The following is a 14,318-nucleotide window of genomic DNA, read 5'->3' as shown; positions in this document are numbered from 1 at the left end:
GTTCGTCAACTCGATGATAGGACATTGGTGCCCATTCCCCAACAATACCACGAAATCTTCCTTCGCTCTTCTCCCAACAAAGTAACTGTTCGCGCGGACTTCATTCGCAACTAATGCAAACGGTAAACAGATTCAGGCTGCTGCTGCTCTTTGCTGAGCTTGTTTGCCAACGTGGTTTGGGTGATATGATACGCTGTAACGGTTATTGTTGGAAACAGTATAATTGGAAAGGGATGCTGTTCTTTTCGGAAAGATTTGCAGAATGGACTGCGGCTATTCATCCCCAATTTAAGCTCTCAAATCGGCTGCTAGTCAAACAAAGACTGGAAATTCCAATCAAAAATGTTCCGCCGCCGGTAAGAGCTACTTTTGAACATTTGTTTGATTAATTTATTTTCTGGAAAATGTCGATGGTTTACATGTTAAAAGACAATTATGACCTCGGGGCTCAGATGAACTAAGTAGTACACATAATTTCAATGTGTTATAATGCAATAAGGACTGTTCATTTTATAAAGTGGACACTTTGCTTATGCTATATCTATTTTATTCATTGATAAAATCGTAATCGGTTTTCTGTGTATCGTTGACCTATTATTCTAAAATGCTATGAAAATATAAAATCTTTGAAAATGCTTTTGGTTGAAGAGCTAAATAGTTTTTCCAAAAACTCTTAAAAAAAGCTGTCCGTCAAAGTTTAACATTATTTTTCGCAAAACAAAAATCCTTATTTTTATGAACAAATTGTATGTTTGTATCCTTTACTATTCTACTGAAGGTAAAGCTTTAAAAATATCAATTATATTCCACCATTCTATGACATTAGGTAACTTTAGTGATTTACCCATTTATGGCCAAATTTGCTGATGCACCATCCTTTCACTCCCAGCAAAAGAGAAAAGTAAAAAGCGTGTTCAAAACTAGTTTGGATTACTAAAGAAATTATATTAGTATAAACGAAAGCTAAATCGTGAGATTAAACTACAGTCTTAAGTATTTTACTGTTTATGGTAGTTTTACTAAAAAGTCTAATACTTTTAAAATCATGTACGCATATTTATCGATCTACAGCAAATTGTAAACAGTTTTCTCCGAATTTTTCAATTGGTAATCTCAGAATAACATATTATGAAAATAATATGTGGAAAATAAAATCGATTTTATTACAGCAGTGTTGCCAATTTTGATGATTGTCAATGTACTTTGATAGGTCTTCTAAGAATAAAACAATTGTGTTTCTGTTGTGCTTTGAATGTGACGTGGGGACTTACTAAGTAACTCTATGAAGGCGTGAGTTATTTTTCATATTATTACTATATTAAGACTTCCGTCAGGACGTACTTTACACAAAAACTTCTACTCATATCAATTCCCATCAAATTAAAAAAATATTTCTTTAAAAATATGCGGGAAAATTGATTTTATTATATCTGTAAAATTGTTGCTCCAAAAATAACTTGATTTTCTCCATCAGGCTTCTGATTGGTGATGCTTTCGAAGAACAAGCCTTTTTTGAAAATAGAAAATATAAATTATCGAATTTTCCAGCCAATTTCTTTCCATCATTGATTTTGATAACCTCAAAAAATCGACCGATCTAATCGTTGTTCCATATTCGTGTGAAATTTAATTATTTTGGAGAATTTTTTTTATCACAACATTGTACAATACTAGTCGAACGATGTGCAAAAAACCGATTGAAATGTCATTGATTAATAAGAAAGATACAGCATGCACAAGGTGTCCACTTTACAAAATGAACAGTCCTTAATTTGTTTTCCTCTTTCAATGCCGGTATTGGCTTCTGAGGTTTTTTCGAGATTTTAGATAATTTCCAAAAGGGCTTAGAGCCAGGGTCCAATTGAGAAATTTTATTTTCAAAATTTTTGTTTCTTAGTTGTGCAAAACGGTTTTTGGTTTCTTTCAACAAACCCTGCCATATAGCCATAGCAGGATCGCGAGTGCGTTCAAATTGCCTTCTCCTCACGTTTTTAAAACGGATCAAGAGTTTAAGATCATCGTCTATAATCACGGATTCAAATTTTACTTCAACAATGGAATTTATTAAAGTTTCAAGAGCGTTGTCAATATCAAGTCTAGTTTCTAAAGAAACATCAAGATTAGAGTCAACATACGTTTCATATAAATTCCAGTCGGCTCGTAAATAATTGAAAGTGGAGCTGATTGGATTGAGAATCGCTTCATGCGATATTTGAAATGTAACAGGGACATGATCAGAATCAAAATCAGCATGAGTAACTAATTGGCTACAAAGATGACTAGAGTCGGTTAAGACCAAGTCAATCGTAGATGGATTTCTAGAAGAGGAAAAACATGTAGGGCTATCAGGGTATTGAATTGAGAAATATCCTGAAGAGCACTCATCAAATAAAATTCTGCCGTTGGAATTACTTTGAGAATTATTCCATGACCGATGTTTGGCATTAAAGTCACCAATGACAAAAAATTTGACTTATTGCGAGTCAATTTTCGCAAGTCAGTTTGGAGCAAATTAACTTGCTGTCCAGAGCATTGAAAAGGCAAATATGCAGCTATGAAAGTATATTTACCAAGTTGTGTTTCAACAGAAACACCTAAAGTTTCAAAAACTTCAGTTTCAAACGACGAAAACAGTTGATGTTCGTTGATGTACGCCTACGAATGATGATTGCAACTCCCCCACATGCCCCATCAAGTCAATCATTACGATAAACAAAAAAGTTAGGATCTTTTTTGAGTTTAGATCCACGTTTCAAATACGTTTCAGTAATAACTGCTATATGCACGTTATTAACTGTAATAAAAATAAACAACTCGTCCTCTTTACCATTCAGAGAACGAGCATTCCAATTTAAAATATTTAAATTATTATTTGGACCCATTAGAAAAACGTAATCCAATAACAATTTGATTAGTAAATTCTTCACCAACTTGGACTGCTTCAGCCATAGTGGTGGCTTTGAACTAAATTTCTAAATTCGACTAAATTCAAAAGAAAGTGTATGTGTGGTAGGTCCACACTATTCCGTGGATCGCGTGTTTTTTCCTACGTAGTCAGTGTAGAGTTTTTCCAATAGTGTTATTTATTGATCGGTGATCAATTTAACCAATCAATGCATCGAAATAGATCGTTATTCTCTGAATTCATGAGACACAAGGTATGAATTTTCTATAAAATAGTTGTTTGCTCAGCTCTGCAAACTGGTAGCCATCATGGATTTGTTTTTTTTTTTCTTTTTTCCTCACATCCATGGTTGTGTGAGTTTTGGATATTCCATAATTATGGTGATAAACTATCAAAATAGCTGTCAGTAAACTTTCAAAGTTTCGTTTTTATCGTTTTCAAGTGCAAGTGTCATTTGATATACAAGTTGCATACAACTTGAATAATGCGTAACATCTTGATCAGTGGTTCGCAATTGATCCCATATTTACCCAGTTTTGTAAGTTCTACCTGGCTTATAAGATGGATTGTACATGGAGAAATCTATCATTTGATAAACAAATGTATAAGAATTTAGGAATTTTTAACCAACATTTTCTTTACATAGTGCCTAGGACAAGCTTGTTCAATGAGTTTTATAGTATGTGATAATTTATGGGAAAATTTACTATTTGCCTTAGCTGCTTTATTTTTTGTCCCTTATTACAGAATTCTTTTGTTTTTCTATTTTAATAGTATTTTTTGTTTATTTTTTTTATATTAGTATTCAAGTTTTTATTTTATTAGGTTATATTATTTATTTTAGTTACTGCTTTAATTGTTGTTCCTTATTAAAGTGCCTTTTAGTCCATGTGCCTATTTACTTATGAAGTGATATATATGTTTTTTATTATTATTATTATTTTTTCTCTTAGGAGTAGTGAAGATAAGTGCGTTCACCCTACTTAGATCTTAAACTTGCATTCAAGTTATACCTTTTAGAGGCACACCCATACTTCAATTCATGGCATTGTACGAACACTCAACTTTGTTCCTTGATCATTGTAGCCGCATTGTTGAGAGAGATTTACAGTGTGAAGCAATGTTCATATCGTCACATTTATTCCTATTGACCAGTAGTGTTTCACTCTGTCGTTTGTGTTTTTAATTATTACCCTTCTTGAAATCATCACTCCCGTATTGAACGATACTATGTCTCGTACACGGCGAGTTTTTATTTATAGTCGCTTTATTTAATGTATGACGTTATGTATCAATGTTTAATATTCCTAAAATAGTGAAAACATGCCTGCTGCATGCTCCAGCAACCCTCAACATGGCGCCAAAGTGCATGATTCGGAGCTTGGCTCCATTGAAATGGACGTCGTAAGCGGTTCCGAAAATGTGTCTTCAATTGTGTCGAACAAGACACTTACACAAGGAAAACAATGCATCGATACCATGTCGGTCAACTCCAAGAGAAGAAGATGCTCTCTAATGTCGAATTCGTTTTTGAACCTAGGTTGGAACTGGCGCAACCCGTTCTGAATCACAGTTTCAACCCTAACCTGATTCAGGTTCGACCGAACTATAATTTGCTTGGTGTTGGTTTGTTAATGTGTTGATCACCGACCCAGTTCCTAAAAACGAAAACGACATAAGAGACGACGAACTTCCACAGGATGCGGCTACAAAAAAACAACTTTTTGAAACCGATGATAATCCCAAAACCAAAGTAGCACTTGTAAGTCGTACCCGTGAGTTGATTTTGGAGGATTTGGACGAGTTTTTGTCCAAACTCTTCCCGCGATTGGACAGAACTTTGAACTCCAATGTCGTCCCGAAATTCAATGGCCTTGGTGTCGCATCTGGCAGAATCTGGTTTGAATGCACTAATATGGAATCTCGTTCATGGCTTGAGAGGCAGATCAAGGACATCACGGACACTTGGAGTAGGGGCAATCTTGACATTATCGAATGGATTCCGACATCTCCACTTCAACGTGTGTGTTTGTCTGTTCCTTGGAGAAATGAAGAGCGTACTCCTGCAGCGCTAGTAATTTCTCGCTTGGATAATCTAAATACTCATCTAGGCATTAAACGGTGGCATTTGTTTAAGGCTACCAAACCTTGGGAAGGAAAAAGACTTTTTATCTTTGGCCTGGACATTCACTAAATTTATTAGAGGACAATGAATTTAACGTATTCTATGCATTTGGTAGACTCACCGCTTTTAAATACAACAAAATATCAAAGTTTCTCCCTTTCCTTTCCTGAGTAAATTTTCCCATTGAATTGTCATTCAAAAAAAAAAATCATTGAATTAAGAACGGAATTTGTCAATAAAATTAAAAAAAAAACAAAATATAGCTATAGTTTGCTTTACATTTTCGTTTTTCGAATATTTACATTTGTGTATACTCCGCAAATATTGCGTGTTTCTCTAAAGAGTTTTTTTTTTGTCTTTTTCACACTTAATAATCCGCATGTTATACGAGTTCATCGAAGCTATCGACAATCTAATTAAGTTGTATGGTTTTATCCTTATATCATTTTTATTGTTACATCTTCAGATGGTTTTCATATTATTTATAGTCTCTACAATAGAAGTTTTCAGGTAAATGATGTTGTTTTTTTTTTGGAGATTTGGCACAAAGGGCCCACTTGCGATGGCCTACGTGCTATTGGACATCTTCTGTCCACTCCTACCATACTGATACCTGATACCTGGACTGCTTCAGCCATAGTGGTGGCTTTGAACATTGCATGAATCATTAGATTCAATAGGTCAGTTAGAAAATTAAAATCAGAGGCGGACATATCACTTGAAGTGGGTACATTTGATGATTTCCCATTAGAATTTTCGGTAGACGAAGAGGCGGAGTAGATGTTATCTGTGGCGGTAGGGTTTTTTTTTCATTTGATTTGAAACAAGTACACTGGGTACTCATAGTACGAATAGGGGAGGAGTTCAAATTACCTGCTACGATATCGGCAAAGGATTTACCGTGGGTCGATACATTCGAAATTGAAAGATTCGAACGGCTACCCGACGGTTTAAATTTAGTTTGTGAATGAGCATGATTATGACCTTCCTGATGGGTATGATTCCTGATCAAACGATCGTTCACTGAAAAATGGATATTGTTCGATACTCTACCAGGGAAATTCCGGAAACGACCGTTATCGTAACGGATATTATCTTTCATCTGCCTGGCACGAGCCTCAATGACTCTTTTGCGTGAAGGGCAATTCCAAAAATTTGACTTATGATTGGCCCCGCAATTAGAGCATATAAACTTGGTGGTATCTTCCTTCACTGGACAGACGTCCTTGGCGTGAGAAGAATCTCCGCAAATCATGCATTTAGCATCCATGCGACAATCTTTTGTACCATGCCAAAAGTGGGGCACCGACGGCACTGAGTGGGGTTCTGTTAATTTCCTCCAGGTTTCTGGAAATGTTCCTATGCCACACGGACATCGAACATAAGTTTTGCTTTTTCTAAAGCTTTAATATTGTTTAGTTCTTTTTTGTTGAAGTGAACTAGAATATTAGAGAAAGCCCTTGCCGAACATTGCCAGATTGTGTTCTTTTTTCATAATGATTACTTGGACTGGGGAAAATCCAAGTAAATCAATTATTCCATTTTTGATCTCTTCAGGTGACTTATAGTCGCTTGAGAGACCTTTCAAAACAACTTTGAACAAACGTTCAGTTTTGTCGTCATAAGTAAAAAATTGTACTCCTTCTCTTCAAGATGTTTGAGAAGAAGTTCGCGATCTCTAAGAGTTTCCGGCAAAACGCGACAGTCTCCTTTCTTTGCGATTTTGAAGGAAATCTTGATTCCCCTGATGGAGTTCAAGATAGGAGATCTAAAGAAGCCTAAATCCCCCAAATTCGGAACAACTGACCACGATAGGCGGCACTCTTTGCTTCCTCACTTGAATCAAAGTGCCTGGGCTAGAGGCTGCTTCGATTTTTTTGTTCGGAAAATTTGTCTAGAGCATCGAACTGATTGCTCATTTCGATACAATTCTCGCGAAACATTACTATAGGACGTATGTACAAATGAGAGGCTCTCTTTGTTTACTTTCTCTTTGATCAATTACTGAGTCACATTAACCTCTTCTGTTGCGTTTTTTGTATGAAACACTAGTCAAGGAAAATGCTTTTCGATCTGTAGTGAAAAACTTCCCAAAACCTTTAGTATTCCACTGTTATAATCGAAAGAGAGCGAGAGAGGAGAGAATCTCTCATTTGTACATATGTCCTTTAGTAATGTTTCGCGAGAATTATTCATTTCATTCTTGGAAAAAAGTTCGCATTCTGGAGAAACGTTCTTTCTTCCATTCTTAATGAATAAACGAAGGAAACGTGACCTTCGAGAGGTTTTTTCCCAAGACGATGTCCAAGAAGGATTACCACCGCTAGCTTTCGCCAACGAAAAATCGAAGGCACGGGTCCAAACAAGGATCGTAAAGGGATCAATAGTAGAAAAAATAGTACTGAAAAGTACTGTTTTAGTAGCACTGAAAAGTACCGTTTTTAATTTTAGCATTGAAAAGTACTGTTTTATTGCTTAAGGTAGTTTTTAAGAAAACTTCCAAGTGCAGAGAGAACTCGATCGTCATTGTATCGCAACACGCTAAGCCTGCTCAACGCAGCCCATGTGTTAAAACTACACCAACCCCCTGAAGAAAGCGCTAGTTCTTGAAGCCTACCACCATCTGTGTGGCGCTAGTGCTGGAGTAAACAAATTTAGGCTTTGCCTTCATCAAACCCCGTGCGGAAGCGACAAATGTCGTATGAGAAAAACATTATACTATTGATAATCGTTTATTGTTGTGCCTAATAAAATGTGGCTAAATTATCAAGCAATTACAGAAAAACTGGATAAAATAATACGCACTCAGCACCAGATTGATAGGTAAAATTCGAATGTCGCATTCGAAATCGAGTGTGTCTCGTGCCTAAAACGGTATTTTTGGACAAGCTGTCAAATCAGCACCTTCTCCAGTACCTAATTTTTGGCTTCACTTCAGTTGTTCGTGGATGACAGCCGTTTCAGTCCTGTGAACTACACAGAATGAGGCAACCAATGCAGGACTCTCTGGCTGAGTAAAAATTCTGTGTAAGTCGCACTCATGCTATGTGTAACCGATGTGTTGGCCATTGGCTCAATCATCTCCCGCGCGGCAGCAAACAGTTGGCCGTTGGTAAGATGGGGAGTTTTCAGGGATTTTTTCCAGCGAAAAGCCGGAAGATGGTCGCAAATGAGAAAGTTTTTTCCCCATTTGCTTCCGTTTCAGCTATTCGAATGAAAAAATCTCTGAAAAACTTTAAAATCGGAATGTTTTTTAATGTTTTCAGAAGCAAAACAAACATGGAAGCGCATTCCGCTTTCCAAGCGTTCCTCCTCTGTGCGCATTTCACTCATTCGGTTTGTTTACCACCGTTTGCAAAAAACTGTGTACAGCCCCATTTGCACAGAATCTGTGCTGCATGAAAAGAGGCTGATTTTGTGTACTCGGCACTCATTTCTGAGCGTGACAAGTTTAGCGTGTAGCGTTTTATGATCGTTACAGAGAGCGACACGTGAGAGATTCTCTCAAATTTCTTAGGATTCAATCCCTGCAAATGGCACATCAGCCCAGTGATACCACATACACAGATTTATCTGTAATTACACAGATTTTTTCCTGTTTTTGCTTACAGGTATCTGTGATCACAGATCACAGATTTTTTAGATAAAAAAGATTTAAGGATATTTCACGAGTTTATGACACGGTTTTGGAAGATATAAAACAGAAATGCCATTACTCTGTTTGGTTTTTCTCAAAAACTTAAGTATTTTGAATTTTTAGAAACAATTATCCGTCTTTAACTTACTTTAAGTAGAATAAGTTCATAATAAAAATTTTTGACATTCCAAGAACACCCATAAAACGTTCGCAAAAGTTCTTTTTAACCAAAAAAAAAAAAAATAAAATTTTGGATTTTATCGCGACACAGATTTTTACCAAGATTTTTTAAGGTTGACTTAAGAAAAAAAGAGATTTTTTCAGCCGAAAACACAGATGAGAGTTGGAAAAAATGTGGCAACACTGCATCAGCCCTCAGTGCAGTTTTTGATTAAATGCTCGTGATTAGCACTTCCAGAACGCACTTACCTTTAGCACGTACGTCTAACTGGGATAACTGGGGATAACTGATCGTAGCTACCCTCGTTGCTGGCAGTCGGTAGAAGTGCGGAATCCTGGAAATTTGTGACTGGCAATTGCCCACCTTGTGATTACCCACTTTTTGTGCTGATTGGAGGCACACTGCGACCTCTTTATTTCAGATGCTGCGTTACAAAGTATTTATTTTCTTGATAATATCTAATAAACTTTAGCTCACATAAACTAAAGGTAACAAGTTACAAATAGGCATTGAGGATCAGGGAGGAGTATTGGGATCGAAGTAATCCACGTTTAAGAAAACTAATTGTAGTAAGCCATGAGAATTAGAAATAAAAAATTTGTTGACGGTGCCTTATGAGTTATTGAAATAACTTTTTTGAAGCGATAACTGTCCAAGTAAGTGAATGCAGAAGTCGAAACTGATCGCGTGGATTGCTACCATGCTTATTTTACCCAAATTCATCAGTTTTATTGGGCTTTAGATAAGATTTCTCACATTATATGCAAGGAAGCGATGGAAGATGAGCTATTGAAATAATGTTTCTTGGATGATAGGAGTATGGAATGTTACGCTCTTAGGGGGGCGGGGAGGTGGTCAAATGTGACAAGCCTTACTAAATTTCCGATGGACTCATACAAAAACCATCCCTATAAAGAAGTGACTACAAGAGTTGTACTTGCCCGCACAATCGTTATAATGCCCATTTCACCCAAATTCCCTATTTTTATCAAGTTTTTTGTGTCCTTTCTTTTTTGTTCTTCTACCTTTTGCCCTTTCGACCATTTGTCATAGATACTTTTGCATCATTGGAGTAATAGTTTTGTTTAATTTTCGCATTTTGCTTGGCAGCAACTTGTTGCGCAGTCGAGGAAGGAGTATCAACTGATGAGCTCGTTTTACGCTGCAGTTTCAAACGAGTCAAATGTAGCGGTACACTTTATAACGAAATAGTGTAGGGGGTACTACGTTTATGTATTTGTTCAACAAACAGTGAATAGTCGGTTATTGTCTTTACAAACCCGACCTGGTGGATTTATTTTTCCATAACTTTACACATGGTTTGACCTTGTTTAAAAACGCACGATAAGTTATTGTTTTTTAAATTGTAATGCGGATTGTTTTTCAGAATAGCTGTTAAAAGTCAATAAAAGAACTGAAGTTTGTAAAATCCGATAGAGAATACTTACCCAACAGGGACATGAAAAATCCGTAGGCAATGCACACCGTCCGGCCGAAGATCCAGTGCCGCGAAATGGCCGATGTCAGTGTGAACGGGTTGCCGATAATCGACACGGAAAAGTCCGAACACACCAGATTGAACAGGATGATATTTATTGGGGTCCACAGCTGAAACGAGAGATAACAATAATTACTAATATGTCAAATGATTCAAGGAGGAATTTTTAATGCTAACAGTTTTGAAAACCTTAAAAACACATGGATAAGTGAAACCTGTCAATGGCAATACAGAGGAGTCTTCCATAGCCGCGTTAGAGTCCGTGGCTTCAAAGTAAAGCTATGCTGCAGGTGTCTGGGTTCGATTCCCGGTCGGTCCAGGATCTTTTCGTAAAGGAAATTTCCTTGACTTCATTGGGCATAAAGCAGGCCTGCCCAACCTTCTTGGCTCTTTTTCGACATAAATTGTTGGTGGGTTCGCAAGAATTGACCGATATGAACAAAATTAGTCTCAAATGAAAGCTTGGTAGTATATCTGTCTAATCCATGCTGAAAATTTTAAATTTATTTCAAACTCTTCGCTAGTCATGCAAGCAAAAGTTAAAATCAGTCGGGCCCGCGGGCCGGATCATTTTTTGGACGTAATTGCATCGGTAGCAAAGAGGTTGATATAAATTCCAATTTTTCAGCATGGATTAGACAAATATATTACCAAGCTTTCTTTTGAGACTAATTTTGTTCATATTGGTCTATTCTTGCGAACGCAGCAACCATTTATGTCGAAAAAGAGCCGAAAAGGTTGGGCAGGCCTGGCATAAAGTATCATCGTACATGCCACACGATATTCGAATGCGAAAATGCCAACTTTGGCAAAGAAAGCTCTTAGTAAATAATTGTGGAAGTGCTCATTGAACACTACGCTGATAAGCAAAATGTGACCCAGTGAGGACGTCATGCAAAAAAGAAGAATGTAAATTCAAACTTGATCCATCTGTTCTCGATTGTTGGACATCCATATCCAACCCTCGACCTCGAAGGAACAAGAATTATGCACATTCACGAACCATACTCATCCAAATGGAGAGGATAAATTCCATGCGTAATTGAGCGCAGACCCTTATCATTCCGTGGCAGCATTATGAGCCGGTACATAAAGTGCAGTTTATACCGATTTCTGCTCTTTCCGGATAATTGAACTTTTGCTGTTCGTTCTCGGATAACAAATGGATCGGCACTGAGTATCAGTTTAAGCCAATAAGCTTACTCGACAATTGTTATGGTTCTCATTTGCAAGGCATGTTTTTTATATATCAAGGGCAGATCCCGTGTAAGGTTAACTCACGTGGATACACTGCTTCTTGTGGGTAAATGAATACAATTTAGTAGATCGAAGATGATAGCACTTCATAACTTCTCAGAAATAAGTCATGTAACAAAAGTAAGTAAGTAACAAAAATTACATTTTTGCGTGTTATGTGTCTCTAGTAGATTTGGGCTTGCTAAATCTGATGCCATTTTCAGAAATGTTCCAGCACGCTACAGGTCGCCAAAGTAGTATGAAACACTGCACAGTGGTCCAGGAATCAGTTTTACGCGAAAAGATGCATTTTGAGCTTTAGAATGAAACATTAGACAAAAACGTTCTTCTACAAAGTTGTTTGTATTAGTAAGGCCCTTTGTTTGGTGTTATTGAAAATTAGGGTGGACCATATTTTCATAGAAATTGTGTAACTAACTTTCTTATTTGTAGAAATTATATTATACATGCTTCAGCAAAGTTGTAGACCTCAATTTCAAGCAACTTTGCCAGAAACAGTTTTTTTTGTATCTCTTGAATTGACCGATTTAGAGCTTTTTTACTACGGCGACATAGGGTGGTCCGAACAAAACTGGTTTTCTGGCTCTAGAGTTTTCAATTAAAATTTCTCATCAAAGTAGTCTATGAAACACTTTTAGAGCTTTGAAAAATGCGTAATTTGGTGAGTTAAAACTCTCTATCTCCTTCCGTTTGGGAGTTATTGTTGTTTTACTCTCAAAAACATGCCTACTTTGATTGTGAATATCTCTGATCAGGGGCAAACATAAAAAATATATTCTGACGGCATTAAAAAGACAAAATAAAATTGTATATTATATCAAAAAATTACAGATGTGGGGATTTTTTTTTATTATCGGACAGGTTTGGGCCGGAGGTTCTCCGATTTGCATGAAATTTTCACCAGAGGTAGAGCTCGTGGATACATGACCAAAAGTGAAATTCAAAAAAATTATTGTGGCCTATTTTCCCGGAAAACTCTAGATGAATTTTCACGATTTCTCTATATACCTCAAACTTTGAAAATTCATATCTCCTGAACTATGCATCGTAGAACAAAAGTTTTTTCGTGAAATCGAAAGGAAATTTTCTCAGCAATCCATTAAACATATAAAAAGAAAAACATTTCTCGGAAAATTTTTCACCATGGAGAAAATTGTCGGAAAAATAGCGAAAAAACTATCGTCTGTATCATGAAAAATTTTCAAACAAATATTTTTGTTTCATCAATTTATACTCTAACTTTCGTCCATAGACGCCAAAGTGGTATCTTTTACCGTTTAGGCGACAGAACTGAAAAACCGATGACCACCCGCACGCTTCTCATAGAAAAATGTGTTCTATTGTGGGCCTCATAACCGTGCGCTAACGGCGGCAGTAATTTACACGCATTGTAAGTGTAACGCAGTAAACCATCCTTTCCTTTCCAGTCAGAAGAAGCTTTTCGTCAATCGGAGCACTCTCCTTTGGTCTGGTTGGTGTTTTGTATGTTCTCTATTCGTAACCTTTACTATTGAGACCAACAGTTTTTAATTGAAAACGATCCTAACATTTAATAATATAGGTGATAGGAACTGACCCTCAGCAAGCATGGGAAAATTCACTCAATCACCCGAACGCCACCGATGAAAAATAGCAAAAAATCTGCTGATATCGAACATTCAGTGATAGCTGAACCGTCCTAGGCGGAGTGTAGCATGAAAGCGTCGAAACCGATTGTGTTAAAGCGACAATCGGAAGGAACGCGAAGAGAAGTGAATACCAATACACTTGTATCTGCGAGGCACGAGTTAATGCACTTAGCATCCATTCGCCGAATGCATTGAACTGACTGAGAGGATTCCTACTCACTGAATCATTCCGTGGTGTGGACTGCCAGTCAGTGAACGCTCATTGGCACTCAAACCCGAATGCCATTCGAACGGAATCAGAATGTAAACAATCATTCCTGGACAAACATTTCTAAAGGGCACATCGCCATTTGTAAACATTGGCTTTGCAAGCCGCTGTTGAACCCAACTCGATCACGCTCACCAATACCACTATCAGGAAGAGCTAACACCAATCTTCCTGATAGTGGGGTAAGTTTGCGTGGGCGGGCTAAAAAGGGCTCAACAGCAACGTTTCTGAAAAAAAGCTCAAGACCTCTTGAACCCTTTTCAAATGTTTGTCCTTTGTCCGAATTTTGGTATTGCATTTGACTGACCAGATGCCGTTTTTTGTTTCGCTTAGTGTTTGCCGAAGAAATAAAATGGGCACTGGAAATTGAAACGTTCGGCTTGGTTAAAAAAACGGCTTTCTCGCTCCCGACTGTGCGTGGAAGCGAGTAAAGCAAACACAATAACTGAGTAGGTGTTTCCCATGCTTGACCTTCAGTATCATATAGTTGCCAAGCAAAAAGGATATTTATGCATACATAAAGTGCTATTTTTAATTTTATTGCTTTTTTCAAATTTTGTTCAATTTATCAAATGATTAGATAATTAACTAAAAGCGCGTGAATAAATTTTCAGTTTTGTTTTCTATACAAAGTGATATATTTGATGTAAATTCTGATTGTTCCTTGGGGGCGATCCATTAATTACGTAAGACAATTTTCGAGGTTTTTCAACCCCCCCTCCCCCCATGGTAAGATTTTTTGTATGAATATTAAAAATAAATTGTATGGCGCGTAAGAAATCTCAAACCCCCCCTCCACCCCCAAAAACCCTTACATAA

The 14,318-nt window shown here is 37.0% G+C and overlaps 1 protein-coding gene across 1 annotated transcript in view; it reads right to left on the bottom strand.

Annotated features, from left to right (window-relative positions):
- LOC5566410 (vertebrate ancient opsin) overlaps window positions 1-14,318 on the bottom strand; it is a 190,545-nt gene that overhangs the window by 67,864 nt on the left and 108,363 nt on the right. The window contains exon 4 of the mRNA XM_001650752.3: window positions 10,297-10,456. Coding sequence (XP_001650802.3) covers window positions 10,297-10,456 — 160 coding nt within the window. The remainder of the gene's footprint in view (window positions 1-10,296; window positions 10,457-14,318) is intronic.

This window comes from Aedes aegypti, chromosome 3, assembly GCF_002204515.2.
Source record: "Aedes aegypti strain LVP_AGWG chromosome 3, AaegL5.0 Primary Assembly, whole genome shotgun sequence".
Classification (NCBI taxonomy): domain Eukaryota; kingdom Metazoa; phylum Arthropoda; class Insecta; order Diptera; family Culicidae; genus Aedes; species Aedes aegypti.
Note: the sequence above shows the minus strand (reverse complement) of the source record. Positions and strands in the feature narration are given on the sequence as shown.